Source organism: Vidua macroura, chromosome 6, assembly GCF_024509145.1.
Source record: "Vidua macroura isolate BioBank_ID:100142 chromosome 6, ASM2450914v1, whole genome shotgun sequence".
Lineage (NCBI taxonomy): Eukaryota > Metazoa > Chordata > Aves > Passeriformes > Viduidae > Vidua > Vidua macroura.
The window spans coordinates 36,467,816-36,490,672 of record NC_071576.1 but is presented as its reverse complement, the minus strand read 5'-3'; the positions used below and the strand labels follow the sequence as shown (position 1 = coordinate 36,490,672).

Here is a 22,857-nt window from a genome sequence, read left to right as displayed (position 1 = left end):
ATCGCCCCCGGCCGCCACCGCTGCCACAGCTCTCCCCAAGCCCTCTGCTCCGTACAGCCCCCGTACTCACGGATCGCACCCCTCTCCAGGGCAGCAGCCCGGCAGCCCATTCCTCTGTGGGACCGAGGAGGCCCGGCCACCACCGCCCTGGGACCGGCTGCCCGCACGGCGCCCGCACCGGGCCCAGCCCGCAAGACCGCGCGCGGTTTGGCGGGGGCACAGCGCAGCCCACCAATAGGCCGGCGGGAAGGCGGCCGCGCGGCACGCTGGGGGGCACGCCTGCGTGCCCGCGGAGCCTGCCGGGAAATGCAGTCCTGGCGCCCGTGGACAGCCGACAGGCGAACCAACTTAATGGCGAGGGCACCAGCACCGGCCAGCTGGGGGCATTTACCAACAGATAATGATAATAGAGGTTATTGTTGTGTGTAAATACAGCGCTTTAAACACGCATAGCGCTACGTGTTACCGCTCTACAAATCAGACGCTGCAGACGGCGGGTACCTCAGCAGCGAGACGCTGTGGACATCACGCTGGCCAGGGCGGCTGCGCCTGGGAAATCTGCTCCAGGGGCGATTTTTAGGGCAGGAGAAGGGCGCGGGCTGTGCACTGTGCAGTAAGCCTTACTCCACTGGGACCTTTCACGAGGCCAAAGTCCACAGGGACTTGGAGCATCCCCAGATGCTGAGAGAGACGAGGAAAACCAAGACCCACCTCTGAGATCCCAGCAGCAGTTTCACTGGAAGAGAGGACTTTAGGAGGCACGTTAGCTGATGCAGGCCCTAATGCTGTGAAAGCTACCGGCTGTGCTTACAGCCCTACAGCAGATGCGGGATCTGACAGCAGCCTCAGAGAAGAACTTACCCACGCCTGAGAAGGAATATACCTCAGGAAAGGCTGCGCGGTTCAGCTGCAAAGGATGATTGCGGTGATTACGAACAGCAGCTTTCCCTTTCTGCCCTCCTTCTCTCCACTGGTGACAGAAGGGGGCTGACACTCATCGTCCTAGTAGTAACTGGAGAAAAACCCCACCGATACAAATAGGGCCACTTCTGTACTGCACTGTTTGCTGCCGCAGCTCCGGTCGGCAGGGCCGGACCGCGGGCCACCACACGGGCAGCGCACACCCGGCACTGACACCCCGCACGCCCCACACTTCAAGGGGGAGGGAAGTAGGCGCAGCAGCCCCCGCGTGGCGGCACACTGGGTGTGCACAGGCCGGCGTTCCCGCCCTCTGCCGTGCGAGGGCGCCGGGGGCGGCTCCTCCTTCCCGCCGCCACACTGGGAGTCGTGGATGAGCGGGGCGGGGCGGCGCCGCTTCCGGGGCCGGCGGTGACGCGCGGGGGCCGGCGCTCGGCAGCGGGGACGGGCGGGACATGGGAGCTTAAAGGGGTGGCCCGGCCCGGCGTGAGGGAGCGGCGGCGGCTGTGGCGGTGCCGGTAGGTGTGTGACGGGTGGGTTTTGGCAGCTTGCAGTGCCCCGGGTAAGGCGGCAGGCTGTCAGTTCCGGTCCGTGTCCTCCTCCGTGCCGCGTCGCGCCCTGCGCGGGGCGGGCTGTGGCTGCCCGGGGCCTCTGTGGGGCGAGGCGGGCCTGGCCCTGTGCGGTTGCCGTCCTGTATCGGCTGTGCGGGGGAAGGGGTTGGCCGGGAATCCGGGCCCAGGTCCTCCGAGCCCCCGCCTCAGCCGTGTGCTGCGCCCGCCCCCCGTGTGCGGGGAGGCCTCGTGGGCTCGCCCCTACAGGCGGTGGCAATGCCGTGTCCAGGTGGTTTTTGTTTGCTTGGTGGGAGCCCGTGAATTGCGCTGTTAATAGCGTCCAGGAGAAAACGCACCTCTTGTTGCTTCTTATTTAGTTTATGTATTGTGTCTGCTGCCTTTACAGACTAATCTGTAAAATGCTGTAATGTTAATGTAGTAAACAATAAGAATCGAAATGTTTCTTGTGCTTCTTTCACTTGTACGTCTCGATGCCCTTGGTCCTTCTGGGAAGATACTAATGAGTCAGCTTTATTTTTCGCTTTTTTTCCCTTTTTTCTCTTTCTGTTTCACTTAATGTGAAGTCAGCACATGACTTGACACTCTATGTAAACGACCTAAAGGAACTTTGGAAATTTATTATGCAACTTCTCTAACTATTTGCCTAACTTTTTTTTTTTGTTCCCTTAGAAAGGGTACTAGATGCTCAGTGTTTAGAACTAAGGGTGTTGTTTTATTTCCCCTTCATAAACAAACATGATTCTGTGCTGTAGAGGGAACAGCTATGTAGGAAGGTGTTTAGGGACAAAGGAAAAGCCACTTGTGTTATCAATTGCTTGCTTGATTGATCTAATTGAGCACTTAATTGCTTACTGGCCGTCTAGTAGCTAGTCTATATGCCTGCCCTCCTCTGCTCTGCAGTTTTTGAAGTAGGTTATTATATAGTAGTTTGTGTCTTTAGGAGAAATGGAATCTCTTACTGTCATTAAGTGAATACTGTGAATTTGTATTGACCAGTTTCTGATTTGGAGGAGGTTTCATGAGGCTTTTTCAGGGGCAAAAATGAGTTGTTGAGGTGAGTGTAGAACTGAACACACTGCACAGAGGAGGTGGCATTGGTAGTGCCTATTCTTTGTGCTATCACCTCTGTGCAGTGTGTTCAGGAAGCTGATAAGGGAAAGCAGGAAGCATGCAGAGTACTGTCTTGGTCGTGGGCCCTGGCCTCTTCCTCCAGGGCCACAGATGCTTTATTCATTTATCTTGTAGACATAATCATCTGGAGGCATACATTCTGGTGCTGATACCTTGTGCCATCCTGCATTAGCTGGACTGAATTTCAGTCAACTAGCAAGTAGGATAGCTGTTTGTGTTAAGGAAGGGTTTTAAAAAAAACAAGTTTTCTGTATTAGTGATATGAAGAATTTGGGAGAATAAAAAACCTCCATCACTAAACACAAAGCTGTCTAATATACTGTCTAATTTTGATCTTTGTAAGCATGCACAGGAAATTAATACTTAACATTCACATATCTAAGAATATTGTTTCATTATCTTTTCCATCTTTTGGGGAAGGCAACAGCTCCCTTTACAAGAGAAGGAACCGAGAGCATCCACAATCACCTGAGGCTGCACCAATTTACTGACAGCTAAAAATACAGCTCATGAGATATTGACTTCCAGTCAGTTGCTGCAACAGCTGGGTTGTATCACCAGCTAGTTCCTATCTTTGTGGTAAGAAGGCATAGAATGTATTTCTCAATCATACTTGTAGATGCACTGGATAGGCTATTTCCTTCTTCCCCCCAGTTTACAAGTCATCAGTGAAGGAGGAAGAGAAGTTTGTGATATTGATTAGAAGCATAACTTCACAGGAAAAGGGATATGTGCAAACAGAGGACCTTCAGATGGTGAATAAAGAAGTAATTTATGGTCTGTAGCAAATGTAATGGATATAGCCATTTCTGAATTGCATTCAAAATTCTGAAAGGCATTCAGTCTGTCAGAGGTACAAAACTACTGCTTGTCATCCAGAGATGCAGAACAAAAATCTTATTCAGGGTGGGTTTGTGAAAGTGCCAGCAATCAAAACAATACGATCTGGTGCAAGTAGACCTGTCTGACTTTAGGAAACTTGTCACTTTTGTTAGCCTCTCCCTGTCCAGATGTGGATAGTGTAACTGGAGTTGAACAAGAACTTTATCAGGCCTTGTGACACCCTGCAGTTAATTTAAATTTATAAAGATCAGTAAGGGTTTTGAGTACTTTGAACAGCACAGCCTTAATATGCTGTGACTGTCATAAAGCAAGGAATTAGGTTTTCTTTTTTCCTAGAGAAAATAAGCATTAGAATTGCTTCTCAGCTAAGTGCTGAAGAAAAGCATATTTAGGTCATGTAACTTGCCTACTATAGCCTTCATTACCATGGAAGTGCCTTATATATATATATATATAAATGTGCCTTTATATATATAAGTCCCAGAAGATTACTGGCATTGAAAAAAACCTTGAAAATGCTGTGCAAAGTCACTGTTGTAATGACTTTTTAAACTTGTTTGCATTGGAAGCTGAGTGTGTTGGTATAAATAGCTGGATTACAGTTGGCAAGTAATTCTGAATGAAAATGAAAACACTTGCAAGAAAAAACCCTTAGGGGTGCAGTGGAGTATTTTAGGCCAATGAGAGAGACAACAAAAAAAAAAAAAAAGAGTTCATGTTAATTTTTTACAGTGTGCTCTGGGAAGGTAGGTGGCAGAGATGATTATGTTGTTGCTGGCTGCATACAGCAATGCTTTAATCTTGAGGGTCTTTCCATTCAAATGTTTTTTTACCTCCCCACCAGAGTTTTTAATGTGCCTATTGTCAGGAAACCAGCCAGTGAACTGCTGTTGCATGAAGTGATACTTCCATAGCTTTCTGATCACAAGCTGGTATTTAAACTTGGGGACATGGTCAGTCAGGTCACCATGGGTGTTCCTAAAGCTGAATTTGCTCTTCTCACACTATGAAAGTTCTGCCTTGGCAGATGTTAGCTTCCAGTTCAGTAGCTGGGGTTGGGACAGAACTCAGTGCTTGGGACTGATCCACCACAAGTGTGGCAGTGTGAGCAATGCTTTTCCCAAGCCAAAATTTGCACTGTAGGCTCACAGGATCACCTTCCTGCTAATAGAGACCTAGCCATAGCTCCCATCAGTCTGTCACCTTCCAGCTTTTTCAAGTTAGACAAAGAACCCACTAAAATGCTTCCGCTGCTCTGTGAGTGTTGATTAACAAAATCGAGATCTCTAAGCCAGTGATGCTTTGAATGAATCATGATAAAATCACCCCAAAAATGCTCGTTATGTTCCTCATTATTTTGCAATAACCTTTGCTTTGTCTTTTCAGTCCTTTCCAACCTAACAACATCACATAGGAGAGTTAATAGAAAGGTTTTCAGGGTTTTTGGAGCCATGACTAAATGGATAGTAAGTGGAAACAAGGCTGTGCAGACATAAGTTTGTTTCCTCTAGTCCAGGAGACAGAAGTAATTTAAGCTTAATCCATCCTCAACTGGTTTGGGTAGCAGTGTCATAGTTATGATATGTATTATGGTGATGAACTTACAGGATGGCTTAGCCCAACAGGAGTAGTCTTGTGAAGAGATCTAAAGCTTTAGGTTGGAATTGGAATTTCAAAGAACTCTTTCTATTTTGCACAATCTCCCAAATAAAGCATGGCAGTAAAAATCAGTAAAAATTTGCTGGCTGTGTGTTTATTTCCTTGCTGCTTTGGTTTCTCAATGAATCTTTTTATAAGGTCATAGTTAAGGTAATGAATGTGTTGTAATCTGTTTCCTAGTAGAAAAGTTTAATGAGCCCGGTTACCTCAAGAAAATACATTTTTGTAGCAAGCTTAGTTTTGCATACTCTGCAGGTATCAGGCCTTCCTATGAAAGGGGCAGAAGGGGAGTTGAACTGAAATGTGTTTAACTGAGCAAATACTGCAGAAAACTGATAAAAGAAAGTAAACAAAGCTGACATCACATCCTTCCTTAAAGGAGTACTGCTTTGTCTTAAGGTACCTTAGATTCTTGTTTAAAGCTTGCCCATCTGGAAAGAAAATTAAAAATAGCAGAATATTGTTATAATTATGAAATACCTTTGTAGGCTGCTGTATTTTTCTTTTTTTTTTTTACTTTGGTTATTTTGTGGCTAGGATTTTTTAAATGGTAGGAGAGGGAAAGTGAAGAAAATAGACATTGAGCATCAATGTTAAAATAAATGCTTGCCTTAGCAAATATTATTGTAACAAATATTATCATAGCCATATCAAGCTTTTTCTCTCTGTATATTTTGTCTTTATTGAGTAATCTTAGTGCCTTATAAGTAATTTGTCATATGCCATTAACATTGAAGCGAGATACCTCAAAGAATCTAGTTTCTAGGATCTTCATGATTCTTAGGCAGAAAGACGGGTAAACGAGTATCCTTTCGGTATGCATGTATACTGTGTTCTGTTGGAACAGCTGAGTTGCTTCAATACAAATGGCCTCATCTGGACTGTTAAAATTTCTTTTGAGGTATCTTGCATGAAAGGCACCTGCTATCTTCAGCTATTCCACTTAGGCCTGCAACTATTGTGTGTGTATTTACATCTTCAGAAACAGCCTATTTTGGAAATGTTTTGTTTGTTTTAAATTAGTGTTGTGTACTTTATTTAATGTTTTTAAACTGCTTTCTGGTGGGAAATTTTTAGTCCCTACAGAATGTGTTTTTCTCTTCTGCCTTAAGACACTAATTGCCACTGCAGAGCTACTGTATAGGTTGTGTCTGTGCTTACAAAAGCAATGCTGCAAACTAAGGGGAATAGAACTATGGGTTTTTTGAGTCTAATGCATTTGGCTTGGATATTCAACTTTAAACAGATGTTATAATCACTGATTTGAAGAGCATGCTTTCTTATGCCTGCCTTAATAAGGAAATCTTGATATGTCTTGTTTTACATACTCTAATGGCAATGTCTGAAAAGTGAAGGTGCATAAGCTTGCCAGAAAGTCTAGAGAAAGAAAGAAAAAAGTGCTCTGTCACTTTTCAGTGACATAAGACCTCAAGAAATTATCAGAAAAATTCAGCAAATAGCTGAACCCTTTATCTATGATAAAAGGTTGTCAGAACACTTCTCTTAACCAGGTGTTCTGAATGGTTTTGCTCACACAGGTAATTTATCCCTGCAATTATATGAGCCATCACTTTAAATTATGATTTCATCTCACAAGAGGCAAAGCACTACAGGTGTCCAAATATAAGCATCAGAAGATAAGCAAGTGCATAACTCAGCTTTGAAGAATCCTGGAAGTAACCTTTTTTCCCCACTGTCTTGGAAGGCTTTTTCCTCCACATCTTGAAGCTGTATTTCTTTATTGTTAGGTCAAGTTATAAACAGTTTCAAGACCAAATACTATTAATTTAGGGCAAAAGTGAGTGGAATGCTGTGCATTTCTATCGAACTTCTTGCTGGCTGGCACTGGAGCTTCTCAGGAAGATGTGAGCAAGCTAGGGGAACGCAAAGCCTGTCTGTCAGCTGTTGGAACTGGTTTGCTGATGACACAAAGCTGGGAGGAGTGGCTGATACCCCAGAGGGCTGTGCAGCCCTTGAGAAGGACCTCAACAGGCTAGAGAGGTGGGCAGGGAAGAACTGTCTGAAATCCAGCCAGGGCAAATTCAGGGTCCTGCACCTGGGAAGAATAACCCCAGGCACCAGCACAGGCTGGGGGCTGACCTGCTGGAGAGCAGCTCTGCCAGGAGGGATCTGGGGGTTCTGGTGGGCAACAACTGAGCCAGCAGTGCCCTTGTGGCCAAGAGGGGCAGTGGGAACCTGGAGTTCACCAGGAAGAGCATTGCCAGCAGGGCCAGGGAGGTGATCCTGCCCCTCTGCTCAGCCCTGGTGAGGGCATATCTGGAGTGCTGTGTCCAGTTCTGGGCTCCTCAGTACAAGAGAGACATGGAGCTCCTGGAGTGGGGCCAGCAAAGGGCTACAAAGATAATTAAAAGACTGGAGCATCTCTCTTACGAGGAAAGGCTGAGGAGGCTGGGCCTGCTCAGCCTTGAGAAGAGACAACTGAGAGGGGACCTCATCAGTGTCTACCAATGTCTCAAAAGAGGGTGTCAGAGGATGGAGCCAGGCTCTGTGCAGTGATGTCGAGCAACAGGACAAGAGGCAAAGGGCAGAAACTGATGCACAGGAACTTCCACCTGAAAAAGCTTCTTTACTGTGCAAGTGACTGAGCACCAGAACAGGTTGCCCAGAGATGTTGCTTAATCTAATTCAGTGAAAATAGGTACTTTCCTCCCTGTCCCAGGTTTACTGGTCCTTAGGTGTGCAAATCAGCTTGAAGGGCATTCCCAAATTCAAAGCTGGGACTGTCTCAGATAAACCTTATGAAAGGAGCTTGAGTCTGTGAATGAAAAGATAATTCACTGATTATACACTGAAATTGGACTACTGAAAACAGTTATTTAGAGGCCTTGTGTGATATCATTTTTTTGAATGATATCAAAAACTAACTTGCATTGACATCTGCTTTAGAGAAATCTCCTAGAGCCATAGTCTTGGGCCATGCTAGGTGCTGAAGAAGAAACCTGCTGAAATAGTCTTTAAATCTCGAACTTCAGCTGTAAGGGATTTAGGTGTCTTGATTTCAGTTCACCATCAGAGTTATGCACACTTCCTGTGAAGAGCTGTGGGGTAACAGCTGGACAAATCTGCATAAATTTACCCTCCTAGGAGCAATTACTTATGTTATATATTCTAAAACACTGATCTTGTAAAGGAAAATGAGTCAAGTCAAGCAGGATGTTTGGAATTATATCTGTGAGTAACATGAACTTAATTGCAAGCTACTCATGTGAAAGATCAAGGATTAGATGAAAATTAAGGGGAAAAAATTTGGAAGGAAAAATATCCTTATTTCTCAGCTTATGTGCTATTTTATTATATTTTTGTATAGCCTATGAGTTCTGTTTTCCCATTGCTGGGAGTGCTGGCTTTATTACCATTCCTCCAACAAAAATGCAGACTCTTAGCCCTGAAAAACCTGTCTCTGATAGGAATACATTTATTGATGGGATTGCTAATTCATCTTGTATTTTAGGCAAAATATATATCTTCTGGTTTTAGCAAAAGGTACATCATGGTGTTTTGGGACTTCAGTTACGACCCTGTGCTTATTATGGGAAAGGTAGATTAGAAAATGTTTGCTACAGTTGCTGACATACCAGTTAAAACCTTTGTGGATCCTTTTGCATTTGAGGAATTCAGCATACAATAACAACCATTTCTAGAGTGTTACTTGGGGTCATTTGAGGTGGTGTTTTGTCTGTGAAAATGTTTCCCCTTTTTCTGGCTATTGAAATTCTGCAATGGAAAGAACACTTAAACTTTATACTAATAACTTAAATGTCTTAATTTATTTCTATTTATTTATTACTGGGCAAACTAATGTGTTTTTCCAGCATGGAGAAGTTTATTATTTTAAGACCTTATTTCCTGGTTTTACCTAACTAACCATAGAATTTTTTCAAAAATGTTTAGGAAGCCAAATCTTGGGAAGAAAACTGCTTCATATACTGATTGTTCCTATAAGTCTTTTAGCACCTCAGTTAGGTCATATCAGATGAATAATTATTTTAGTGTCTTCTAGTCCTAATGAGATGTTTTACTATGCAGAATGAAATGTATAGGCTCTTATTCTTTGAATTGTCTTCTACTTTCAACTCAAAATACTGATGAAAGGGTAATTCTGATGCTTACTTGGTATCTGTTATTACAGGGGGAAGGTTCTCTTTAACGTGATTACTTACAAGTAGTATTTCCTCATCATGGATGAGCTATCACCTGAAGAAATTCAGCTGAGGGCCAACCAGGTCACTGATGAGGTAAATATTATAGGAAGACATCTGGGATTACAGTATTTGTCTGACAAGATTAGAATACTTTTTAAAAACAAAGACAGGATAATGATTCTGCAAGGTTATAGCTGAAGTTTTAAATTTTCACTTTAGTTGGTGAATACTGGAGTGAAGACTACTCCTAAAAAATAAGAATTAATTTTAAAGTCACTTAACTGAGTACTGATCACTCAGTCCTGATTACTGGTATGATAGAATTTGGTTACCTACAGCATTGTTAATCATATTGATACTTCTTGTCTTTCTTATTTGACTAAAACTCATTTGAATATGTTATCTTTGATAAGACTTTCCAATGGGATAAGAAAAATAAAAGCAAGGACTAAAAACCAAGAAAAACTAATGTGCTGCCACTATGAGCATGTTGTGGCATGTATTAAATATAACGAGGTGATGAACCTTTTGTATAGTATTGCCTTACTACAATGAACTGGCAGAGAAGACTTTCAGACACTGATGTATATATAAGTAATTAATGCACTCATTTTAAAATTCTCTTTCTAGTCTTTGGAAAGCACAAGGAGGATTCTTGGCTTGGCCATTGAGGTAAGAAAAAGTTTTTGAATTCTTTGGGTTTATTAAGTATAAAAAGTAGCATTAAGTATAAAAAGTATAAAGACTGTAATTTTAAACAGTTTTTTGTCTTTCACAAGACACACACACTTCATCATTAGAAGTTGCTGCTTTAATTCTGTAGTAGCATTAGAATGACATAACCTTCATGATTTTCACATTCTGTCAGATTACAGAAGAATCAATATCCTTTTTGCCTGTTTTAAGCAAAAGGATCTGATCTCCAAATGCTACAGATTAGTTGTAAAAAGTCTTCTGATGGTCAGTTGTGTCTTTGGCTGCTGCAAAATTTGCATTCATGACATCTTTCATCTGTATTTCAGCTCACTTGTCCATGAACATTGTGGAAATGTTTTGCTGCTGAGGACAGTAGGGCTCAGCTGGATGGGGTAGTAGAGTATGACTGCTCTTGGTTCAAACAAGTAATTCTGCATACATCTTCTTACAATCTGTTCATCAGTTTTAACTGATAAGAAAACTCTTAACACCCTTTTCCATGATTTGAATCAAATCTGTATTTTGGGTTTATCAAAGTGAAGCTGTGTGAGGAATCTACTCCTCTGCACAGTTCTGGCTTGCTGAAGATGCTGCTGTTATCAGTGAGGAATTTGAATCACTGTGGCCTGATGAATGCTTCACACACAAGTGTTAAGTACATGTCATGAGCCAACATAATTTCTCTTGGTGTCATAGTTTGCTGATTGATTCTATGCTGCCAGTTTACAGTAAAGCATGGATGCAACTTGCGTGCTAGATTCAAGACTGAGCCAGCAAAGAGCTCTGCTGTAGTATATTCCTCACTGCTAAATTCTTAGAAATTATTTTGCAGGCTTTGTTTTGCTTGCTTTCATTCTGGCTCCTAGGACCAAAGGCCTTGTAAAGCCCTTTTGAAGGATGTAGGGATGAATGAACCAAATGCTAGTTCTCAAAATGAAGCACAGCTAGGTTTACTTTCTAGCTAGACATTGTCACAGTTCAATCTGAGTATTACAAAAGTTTTATCATCTTGTTATAATGTAAGAAAAACCTAACAAAAATGCCGTAAAAACTACCCTAATTGAGATAGTGTAACAGGTAAGGTGCTTATCAGCCTAACTTGGCTTGTAATTTGAGACTTCTAATAGCTTTACTACAGAAGTTATTTCAAGTATAGTGTTTTATTATCAACTTGGTTGGATTATCAAAGTTACTGTGCAGACCTTCTGATTTTGCACTGCAGTCTCATTTTATATCTGCGGCTAAATTTCTTTCTGCAGTCCCAGGATGTTGGCATCAAAACTATTACTATGCTGGATGAGCAAGGAGGTAAGTTCTTCCCTAACACTAAAAAACAGTATTAGAATGTAATGAGTGTAAGAAAAGAACAATCATAGAAGAGTTGTTGCTGAAATTAAAGGCTTATTTGAAAGAGTAGTATTTAAAAGAGGTTTTAAAGTAGTTGAGAGGTAATAATAGTTACAATGTAATACAGCTCTGCTACAGAAGCTGGCTTTTTTCCACTACGGCATGAATGTAACTAGCTGCATTTATTCAAAAAGTAGTAACAGAAATGCTGCAGTACAGATGGGGAAGATATTTGCAAAATAGTAACTAAAATCTCTCATTGAATGTCTTTCTTAAAAAAAAAAAATCCTAGAAGGCAGGAAAGAAAAAAGTCAATCTTCATATAAAGATAGAACTGAAACTTGTTCCTGCTATAAAGAAATGTTAACTTTCCCCACCTCCCCCAATCCATATTTAGTCAGGTTACTTGTTTCTCTTCTAGAACAACTAAATCGTATAGAAGAAGGTATGGACCAGATAAATAAGGATATGAGAGAAGCTGAGAAGACACTGACAGAGCTCAACAAATGTTGTGGGCTCTGTGTCTGTCCTTGTAACAGGTCAGTTATATTGGTACTTGGGTCTGGAGTCTAGAATATTCCCAATATCTACTGTATGAGGAAATATTAACTAATAAAAGAGCTAATTAAAAAACGCTGAATCTCTACCAAGGTTGATTGCTTTGGTTTGCAGACCTGCATCCTTTTAAAATTGTATGAGAGTAACTGAAGCTTACTTGTATCTAACCATACATTGTGCCCCTTTTACTGTAAATGTAGCATCCTGCACAGTTGTGTCCTAATCTCTTTAAGGCTTCTATTTAGTATCGGACTATCAATGTCCATGCAGATGAGACCAAACTGGACTACAAATAGCTATATGTGTCTGTGTGTTAGAAATTTGATTCCAAAAATCATTTCTTCACAACAATACTTTTGTACTATTTAAAAGCAAGACAACTTATTCATGCTTTAGGGAAGGTGAGAATAGGAGAACAGAGCAGACACTGGTGTTAAAGCTTTAATCTTTTCACTAGTAACTACATAAATTCTTGCAGACCTGCTTCACAGTACCTTTATAACATCAGTGTTAAGGCTGCCATATCTAAGACAGTTGAGTAATCTAATCTTTAGTATGGCACTTGATTTGTACTTTTAAACAAGTAAACAGCCTGAACAATGTCAGAATTATTTTTGATTGTGTCCTAGCTTTAGCTTTAAGCAGTAAATTACCAAATTGTTTGTGTTAATTGCATGTGATCATAGCTCTTCCAAATGAAGGAAGCATAAATTGAGCATGGTGACTGAAGTGAATAGTGTGTGCATTTGTTGGTTTTTGCTCTTTAGCATGAGCAAAATCATTCAATGGAGAAGTAGCAGAAGTTTAGGTGAAAATTCCTTGGAGTAGCTGAGTCTACTTAACCAACAGAATAGTACTTTAAGAGTCATTTAGGATAGATATGAATGTGACTTCTAAGGCTGAAAGTCTTAGTGCTTTAGTCCCTGAAAATGCAGATGTCCTGACTTCTGGATAGGTGTGCTTACTGTTCTATATTAGTTGGCTCAAGCTGGTAGACTTTGAGCATTTTGACACACTCAGTCTTTGTTTTCTGTAGTTGATAGTCTTATTTCATTGAAGCTAAGCAGCTTATTGACACTGAGCAACCTCAGAATCTGTGAACTCTTGTGGCACTCCAAGTACACAGATAATAAGGACAGAAACAGTTGTGTACCAAACTGGACAGTAATATACAGAAAAAAATGGGCAAGTAGAGGGCAGCAAAGAAAGAGTGAGTGTCTTTCATATATCTACTGGTACACCAACCCTTTTTTCAATGTCAGATTTATTTGTCAGCCAGTTACCTCCACAGCTTTTCATATTTTTCATAAAAGCATAAAGCTAAATAAGCTAAATCAGAACACTTGCTGAGTTATTGGGGGTTTTGTAAAATTTCTCCTAGGTTTAATTTATTTATAAAAGCTTTGTGAAAGCAAAAAATATTGGCAGTTCTGTTATACAATCTATGTACTATTAACAATTTACCTTTTTGTTGATCTTTACTACTTTCTTTTCCATTCTCTCCTAACACTGGTGCTTGCTTTCTAAAAATGAAGACTAGGATAAGAAGCTGTATTGACTTAAACTGGTGAAAGTGGATTTTAGGACAAGGTCAGTGTTAGTAGTGCAGATGCATATTTAACCAGCTGTCTGAAGTGATGTTTGTTGCATTTGTGCTTGCATGTGCATGATGTCTGTCTGCATGTGGTTCTCCTTGTGATTGTGATGTTTTGTAATACTGACATGAATAGAAAACGTCCATTACTACAGAGTATTATTAGCTGTGGAAATGGTGAGCAGCTGCTTGAGCCATTGCTGGTTTGACAGGTTGTGTAAATTGCCTTAGTTTTGCAGAAATGAAACTTGAGAAATGTGAATGTATAGTAATTTGAAAAACAGCTCTTAAAAGCAGCTGGTGAGAACTTTTCTTCTTAACTGTGTATATTTTGAACAATAATTCTTTCTGGCTGTCTACTTGACAGGTGCAACTAGTCTTCAGGCCACTTCTTTTTTGTTAATAAAGTCCTCACAGTTGCCTCTGGCACCTAAGACTTTGATCCTCCAGAAGCAAATCATACAAAGATCTCTTCTGGTTATGGCTTTAGTATAAATGAGATTAAAATATAATGCTCAATCTAGTTGCAGTAAATGTAGAGATCTTTAGGCCTGTGTGTGTACAAGGAGCTAGAATTGACTAGTTTAGGTTTCTTCAGGGTATTTTGGGTGCAATATTTCCATTATTAATGGATAAATTATTCTATTTTTCCCCTCAATATATTCATTCTAGATTATGTCTCATAGGTCAGATCCTACAAGAAGTAATATCCCATCTTGAATACATAAACACCAATAGAATGAAGGGGAATATTTGTTCATTACAGCTAATTTCACAACTCTTCAAACATGTAACATCCAGGTTACTGAAAGGCACCATATTTCTAGAAATTGACTGCCTGTCATTGCAAAGTTAGATGTATTGAGACACTACAGATTTCCCTTCAGAGGTGTCTAAAGAAGCAGAAAAATGGCAGTGTCTGGATTATCTAGTTTAAACCTGAAAATGCCACAAAGCAATGTGAATGTGAGAATATTCTCAAAATAAGTTTGTCATGATTCATGAGAACAGACCTCAATTTAGATAAGTTTATTTTGTTAGGTTTTCTTTCCCTCATGCTTTTGTAGTTCTGTGATTCTTGAGATTGCTTTGTGTCAGTATGCTTTCTTTATTTTTTTTTTCTCCTATGAATTACATGGAAAAAGTATAATGGTAAGTGGTTTATTGATTTAATGGAGTTAATACAATTAAGTTGCAGAATGAAAGAGCTACTTAAACATGATTACTGTTTGTTCATAATCAAAGTTAACATGAGAAACATTAACTTCTGTTGCCAAGTATTTTTTTTTAATATTTGATTAAAAAAATAGTAGCAATTAACGGTTTTCTTGTTTGTTTGAGGGAGTTTTTGCATTCATCCTCATTTCTTCCTGGAAGGTAACTAATCTTGTCTCTAGAATAATTCCTGTTATAAGTGCAAGTCTATTTTATGACAGGGTAAGCTTTCCTGTGACTGTCATAAGCTTCTGTCCTCTGATAAAGTATTGCTTTAAGCAAATTACTGTTCTTTTGTTAAAGCTTAAGACTAAAGTAATTACTATCCTTAGAGTAACTCAGTTGTGTTTGTACTATCAAGATACAAGAACTTGTATTATATAGACAAAGTTTTAGCTGTACAAAATGTAATCTCTTTAGGGCACAAGACAAATGGTTCTGAAAATTCTGGATTAATACTGAATTTCAGTCAGGAAGCCATATTTCTGATGTAGTGGTTCAGATTTTTTATTTTTATGGTGTAGGGCAAAGAACTTTGAGGCCAGCAAAGCATACAGAGCAACCTGGGGAGATGGAACAGAGAACTCAGCAGATCATGTGATATCCATGCAACCAAGAAGTATAAATCAGCAGCAGCCTCAGACTTCTGGAAGACCAAGTGGTGGATATATTACAAGGTTTACTAGTTCATATTCCTCAATCTCAAATGCACAAATCCTGTTACTAGTTATCCGCTTATTTCAGATGCATTTTAGGTCAAGTTGCTAAATAGAAAATTTTACTTTTGTTTGGAGGAATTGTTGTGTCTTAGAGAGAATAGAAACACCTTCAGTATTGTAGTGCTCATCCTACACTTTTTTTTTAGTGTAGCGGTGGTATGGTCAGTCTGTTTCTGGATGTGAGAATTATAAGGCTTAGTATTCAGTTACTGAGGGGACTTAAAAATATCAAGGTCTATTACTGTCATAAAGTATATTCGAGAGAAGCTCACATCTTAAACTTCAGGTAACTATTTTAATTTTTAAGGCTATTTTTGTAGCAGTGGCTAGCTTAGCACTCTTTTTTTGGTGAATGCTTGCTTGAAATACAGGGAGTTTTAAAAAGGGGAAAAACATACCTTAGTTTGAATGCATAGTGCAACAGTCAAGTTCTACTATAGTAAATCTATGCTAGATAAAAGCAAGTTCTTGATTCTTGAAACATGGTCTTAATTATTTGAACAGGATAACCAATGATGCCAGAGAAGATGAAATGGATGAAAATCTTGCTCAAGTTGGAAACATTCTTGGGAATTTGAAAAACATGGCTTTGGATATGGGCAATGAGATTGATGCCCAGAATAAGCAAATAGACCGGATAAATATAAAGGTAAATGTCAAAGGTGTTCTCTGCTCTCAATTCAAAGGTTGTAACTCAGAGGTTATTAGGAATGTGCTCACTGTATTTGCAGCAAATATGTAGTAAGGTTATGCCATCCTCTAGGTTGCAGTGATTGAACGAGAGATACACCTTGATACATATAGGGTATATAGCTTAAAATTCAAATGCTTGAGTGCCAGGAAACCTAAATATACAACACAGATTACTACTTACTCTGAAAATTAATAAACTTCATGGGATCAAAAGTACAAACATTCACTGGAGTTATACCTGGGGGATTGTGGATTGCAGGAAATTTTTTTCTTGTGGTAGGGAATAGGTATTTTTAACAATAGCAAAGGTTTTCTGGAATTCCTAGAAAGTCACTATAATGAATGTAAAGTAAAACACAAGTTAGTCATTGCCCTAATTCTTGTGGACAAATTAATATTGGACCTGGGGAGACTTTGGAATAATGGAGTTTGTAGGTGCACGGGAAATGGTCTGCACATTAAGTTAGTTATTGTAACTTCCTTTTTTATATAGAATTTTATTACTTAAGTGTTATTTTCTCCAAACAGATTAACCAAATATAAATATGTTTTGGAGAGGTTTCTTTCAAAGGGCAGCTTAATGAGAATGCTAAGTCTATTTTAGAAATGTCCATATTCTGAAATGAGTAGAAGTTATTTTAAGGCATCCTGGTTGAGGAAAGGAAAAAAAAAAAACCTTTAATGAATAGCATATATTAAAGATTTCAAAAGTAGAAGTGAATATTGATTACTGTGTAATTATAGTATTAAGACAAAATGGGATTTTAAAAATTTCACTGCAATGTTGCAGTAGGGTTAAAAGCAAGAGGAACAGAATTCCTCTGGTTTGACAAAAATGCTGGTTGCACCTGTGTCAGCAGCTCAATTTTGTCTAGTAATTTAGTATTGATAAGGCAAATCAACATGATTATATGGAGGATAACTTAACTGTTCCCTGAAACTGCACATCTGATTACCATGTTAAAAAAGTCAGACAGTTTGAAGTACACTAGAAAATTTCTTGGAGTTTAAAATGAGGTGTGAAATTCTTATAACTTATAAAACAGACTGAAAACTGCCTGGTCAAATAAACTGCAAGTGGGAATTACTGTTTTTAGTTATAGTGTTTCCAGTAAATTCAAGCATCTCTTTTGGCCTGATGCTTTTTTGGTATAGCAATTTGAATAAATCTCGCTGATCAAGTCTTGCTAATTATTAAAATACAGTGTATACAAGTTAGAATTGCTTTGCAGACCAGAATAATAATGAAAGTTCAATTCTTGGCTTTGAGACTGGCAACTTGTCTCAGGATATTTAAATTAATCCTTCTATGCTGATAACTTCTTAAATGTAGTGAACAGTATGGAAACCAAACCAAATGTTGTCTGTAAATCTCCAAACAATATCATGTAAAGAAACAAAGAGCAGTACGAAGCTTAACTTCAGAATATAATTGATTCTTCTATTTTTTTAAGAATTCTGACTCACCTGGGAAACAGACTTGACTGGGTGACTTTTGGTATTATTATGCAAGACTCCTAGTCTGAAGAAACCCATAATGAAACTTACATTACTGGATTTTTCTTAGAAGAAGATCTAGTAACAAGATTAGTGTTTCCAAAGTGTTGCTAACAGATTAGAGTCTCCCTTTTCTATAGTAGGCTTTTGTCCCTCCCCTCCCCTTGACCTGAAAGGCAGGAAGGAGGGAATGGGAGGTTAGGACTTGAACTGCAAGTGTGCTTTGCCCAGCCCATTTCAAGACATGGGTGTGAAATGGCTAATACTTGGCACAGGTTGAGGTGAGGGCAGAGGCTGGTTTTGTGCATATGACACTTCCTGCACATTGCCCACAGCACACTGCATAACTGGGGAATTACTTACTAACTCCTTATCATACCTTTCAGTAAAACTATATTTTGACATTTGTTCAACGTAGATACTGTGACCTGACTTTTGATGCTTTAAACAATAATAAAATCTAAAGCTTGTTTTTAAATACCATATTGTTAAAGCACTAGTACATTGGAGGGGATGCGAATGAAAACTATGGATTTGCGTTAAGCAAAATAAATCTTACTTCATGCCCATAGGCCTAGTTTTGACTATTACTTCTAGTTCAGAGCAATCTTGTTGCTCTGTAGAGGTTCGTAAGATGTCTAAACACTGTGAGAGAATTTTTATTCCCTTGTTTTGTTAACATGCTTTCTGACCAGCTAAGGCAAGCTGCTGTGTTTTGAAAGTCAGATAAAGAGTAAAAAAATTTTTTCTTGTTTTTTTTTTGCCAATATTGACAGCATATGCTGTCTAGGGGGAAAAAATTACTTCCAGCATACAGCATCCATGCATCCATGCTCCCCTTCTCTCTACCACAATGATGATACCTTGTGATTCAGATGTTCATGTCAGTTTGAATTTTTAAATTGTTTTGCATCCAGTCTGCAAATAACCTGTGAATTTCTCTCTTTCAGGCCGATACAAACAGGGAACGCATTGAGCAAGCAAACATCAGAGCCAAGAAACTAATTGAAAATTAAAGCCTGCTGTCATTTTTCAATGACAGCCTCTCCAGCTGCAAGCCACCATATTCATGGATCTGTGAAACTTCTATTCTGAAATAAGAGGGGCTGGGACAAATGAAGCAGTACCCCTTCTGTAGGGATTAGTTTTCTTTCATTGCTTCATGTAAACATGGCCTTGACTCCAAGAAAGCAGCCAACTTCCTTCTACTCATCTGCCTTCACTTCCTTTAAACTGCTCAGGGCTAAAAGTGTTAGGGCTTTGAGAATCTTCTTGCATGTTTGATTCCTCTTCCCACGTTTTTTTTGTTTTGGTTTTTTTTTCTTTCCCCTGCACTGGAGATTCAGTCCTTAATTTAAGTTGAACAAGCAGGGTAAGCTGAATTCACAGTTGTGGAAAGTTGGAGAGGGCACTTTGCACTGTTTGAAATACCTCATAAGTTGAGTGTCTTCACTAAAATAGGGACTAGGTGAACGTTGTCTGATTTGTATCTCTAGCATCTAACCATAGTTTTACAATCCAATCCACATGATTGGTTTGGAGTTGAATTTGTGGATCACAGAATTGAAGAGGCCCATTACTTACAGCTTGTGGGTTGAGGGCTTTAAAACACTTCCTAACCACATGAACTTTAAGGTAATGGTAGCCAGAGGGATATACATGTTTCCATTTCTTTATTGTAAATTGACATCAGTTTGGAGGCCATGACTAATCATGCTGCATTGTTCTGATAGTATTTGTTGTGTGTATATACACATCTGATCTAAGCCCCGTGCACCCAAGAAGATAAAACTGTCTCCCTAAGGTATTTATTTGATGGAAAATTTTACACCCCTCATCTAAAAGCTAACTTTAAAGTGTTTGAATGAGGCATCTGAACTGGAAGAAACAGAGTAGAAAAGCATGCAGTTTGCTTGCATCCCATATCTTATTCTTTTTTGGCCAGTTTTCACTGGAGTTCAGATTATACCTTTCTCCAGTGCAAAATAATGGTTGAGATCTGGTGCAGAGTTTGCTCTCAACAGTGACTTTGGGGGTGCTTCTAAAACCTACCAAAACCAGAGAAGCTTATTGTGAAACTTCTTTGTCACAAGTCTGGAGGAAGCAGTAGCTATTTATGAACTGTATGCTAGTGCAAAATAAACTAGTTCTAAATAGATTCCTGACTGGTTTATTATTGCAGACTTTGGGACTGGCAATTGGAAATATTATATATCCAAGTTGCTTGCAAATAAAATGTTCTTACTCTGTTGCAGAATAGAGGAGTTTCTTACCAGGTGAAGTAAACCACTCTCCTGTGAAGAAAACCAGTTTGGTTTTACTGTAATATAAAAAGATTTTCTTGAAATCTTGATAATAATTAAATTCTAAGTGACTTAGATTATTTTAACTCCACCCAGCAATATATTATGCCTGTTTTAAAGTTGAAAATGATGCTTTGGACTGACCTGTGATACTCAGTGTTGGATGGCAAAAATCTTCAAACCAAATTGATTGGACGAATAATTAAAAGTAATAGCATTATGGGGTGCTTTTTTGAAGGACAGTCCACAAATGCCCTGTAGCCACTAATATTGAATCCCAGAGTCGGAGATGACACTAATCTGACAAAATGCGGGACGGTGTTTAAGTGTTCTATTTTCTTTTTAGTAGAAACACAGTCAGTGTTACCAGTATATTTTAAGTTGGCTCCCAGGATAGCTTGATAGTTAAAGAAAAAAGAACCAAAACCAACAACCACACGCACAAAACCCCACAACAACCCACCAAACAAAAGAACCCCAAACAACTGACCAAAGAATGTGGCAGCTGCATGTAAAAATAGGCCAGTGGCAGTTTGCCTTATGTGAATAAGGTAAAGTCATTTTTAGGGGATTAGATACTTGAGTAGTGTGGATTGGCTTCTCTCTAGCTTCCGGTAATTGTTGGCATGCTAATGAATTTCAAAAGCTCACTAGCTGCCCAACCCATTTATCTATCAGTAGATGAAGATAATGTGCTTAAAAATGCCAGTAGCAAAGAAGTACTTTTAAGAACATTGCATAGTAAACTTTGAACAGCCACCTGCACAGGGACTTTGTATGCCCTTTTTCCCTTCTTAAAAACTTCAGATTAACTTAAGGAATATTTGCTGCTAGTTGTGAAAGCAAAAGTATATGTTATTTAATTATGATTGTCTCCTGAACAGAAGATTGAAGTGGTTACCTTATTCTGCTTACACTGCAAGCCTGCTCTGTAGCATTTGGACATTCCAAACATTGGAATGTTCTTCTCCCTTGCTGTTGCAAGTTCTTGTCCTTGACTTGCCTAATCTCTAACAATAAATGAGCATGCTGGCTGATAAAATGCTGTGATTGGTATATCAAAACTGTAATATTGCAGTGAATACCACACAAAATAATTTCTGAGACTCTTGAGTATTATCTGAGTATCAATACTATTTTCTGATGCAGCAAGAGCCAAATCTGTGAAGGAGTTGGTGCCTTTATGTTAGTCGAAAACAGTTTGCTTCTTGGATGTCTTACTGTTGTCTATAGAACAAATGCTTAATTTCCATATCTATGGTATGAAATTGACACTTGTACATCTTTGTATGTCTAAATGCTATTAAGAATGAAGGTTTACAGTTTCTGCTTTTGATTGTTAAACTATATATTGTGCACAAAAAATACATACTTTTATAACTGAATGTGTTTTAAAACTATTTTATCTAGAAATGTCTTTGTTTAGTTTCCTGTCCTTGAAAAACTTGGCAGAACTAGTTGCTACTATGCAATTAGGAAGTTCCTCATCTATTTTTATTTCACAGAAATCCCAGTGTTAAAAAAAGAATAGGTGTGGTTGGGAGAGGAATATTGTGATCTTTAACACTCTGGTTTTGATCCCTGCATAATGCAGACTATGAACTGTGTCCACCTCTTCTTTGGAAGACCATGACATAAATGGCAGGATGATAAAGGAACAAAGTAAAATAACTTAAAACTTTCTAGTTAATATTGGTAGCAGATGCCTAGCAAATAATTAGTCCAGCAGATTAAATGATTTAACCTACTGCAAATGCAATTTTACTTGTGAGGCAATTAAAATTTTATTTTCTCTCCTGCCACAGCCTCAGATTCCCAAAACACTCTTAAGGGGGAAGGAGGTATGGGAGGAAATAGAGACTTTTGTTGACTTGCAACAGTTCTGAGCTGCAAGAGAGACTAGCATACCTGGGAATTGCTTGAAAGAAGTACTTCTAATATCCTATCTAGTACCTACTAGTAACTAGGAACAGCCTGCTTACATCACTATTATGAGGAGGCAGCACATGTCCTATGGGTATCACATTGGTTTTTTTCCTGCAATTTCAATTCTTCTGTTTCTCTTTTTTTTTTTTTTTTTCCTTTCTTTCCCAATTTTAGGTATTTCAAAGGGAATAATTTTGGCAAGTTTTGGTCTATTTCCCTACACCTAATTTCATCTCAGTACAATTGTTTGTAGTCACTCCATTTCAAATTTTCTGGATTTTTCAATTTCAGTTTTGATTGACCGTATCTCCTTTCTGGAATGTTTGTTCAACTCTGTCCTCTGATTTCATTCCCTTTCCACACTTTAAAGACAATAATTGGTAAATTCAAGCTAGTCTATTCCTTGATAAAAGGCAGCTTTTTAGCAGAGCAGTAACTGTACTATGAACTGCAGCATGCACTGCTTGTACAGCTACTTGCAGAACTTGCCTCTCTGAAGGCTGTATGGTGAAACAACTCACTGTTCACACCATACAATGACCTGCAGTTGCTAATTCACCTTTGCTGCGCTTGAAGCAATGCAGTGTCTAAATGCTGGTGGAACAGATGGACAAAATGTGTGTCTTACTGCAATGGAAAATTAGAGAGCAGGGGATGTAGGTCTGAAAAAAAATACACAAATTCTTTATATTGTTAACTAGGGTAATGTTCTACCTCAGTAATTTCAAAATGAAAAAGCTGCAAGTGTAATTGTGCATGAAAAAAAAATTGGTTTATAGCTTCATTTGTTGCAGGGTGGGGGTGATGAGAAGGGAAAACAGGAAGTCCTAATATAAAACTACTAATAGGCTAGAGTCCTGAAATGCCTAGAACAGCATTCTACTATGTGAGTATCTATTCTGCTGTGAGTTAAAACAGGCAAGGCATCAGCCAGCTATTTTTTCCTTGCAACAGAAATAAATCTTCCTCTGTTCTGGAACAAGATTAGTTAATTAGGACTAACTCAGTGCTTTCTCCATTTTG

The 22,857-nt window shown here is 39.2% G+C and overlaps 2 protein-coding genes across 5 annotated transcripts in view; one reads left to right on the top strand and one right to left on the bottom strand.

The window, feature by feature from the left end:
• ZNF106 (zinc finger protein 106) overlaps positions 1-207 on the bottom strand; it is a 40,772-nt gene extending 40,565 nt beyond the window's left edge. Inside the window, exon 1 of the mRNA XM_053981003.1 lies at positions 71-207. The gene's annotated coding sequence lies outside the window, so the exon portion shown is untranslated. The remainder of the gene's footprint in view (positions 1-70) is intronic.
• Positions 208-1,358: 1,151 nt separating this feature from the next.
• Positions 1,359-21,293, top strand: SNAP23 (synaptosome associated protein 23). 4 transcript variants are annotated; one of them, XM_053981015.1, is made up of 9 exons: positions 1,412-1,436; positions 3,042-3,200; positions 9,274-9,379; positions 9,917-9,958; positions 11,242-11,290; positions 11,751-11,868; positions 15,221-15,373; positions 15,920-16,064; positions 18,556-21,293. In XM_053981015.1, exons 3-9 carry the CDS (start codon positions 9,323-9,325, stop codon positions 18,619-18,621), a joined length of 630 nt encoding a protein of 209 aa, XP_053836990.1. In that variant the 5' UTR covers positions 1,412-1,436; positions 3,042-3,200; positions 9,274-9,322; the 3' UTR covers positions 18,622-21,293. The 4 variants fall into 4 exon arrangements, with proteins under 4 accessions (XP_053836987.1, XP_053836990.1, XP_053836989.1 ...); XM_053981012.1 differs by lacking the exon at positions 3,042-3,200 and having other exon boundaries at positions 1,359-1,436; XM_053981014.1 differs by lacking the exon at positions 3,042-3,200 and having other exon boundaries at positions 1,421-1,440.
• Positions 21,294-22,857: the final 1,564 nt, after the last annotated feature.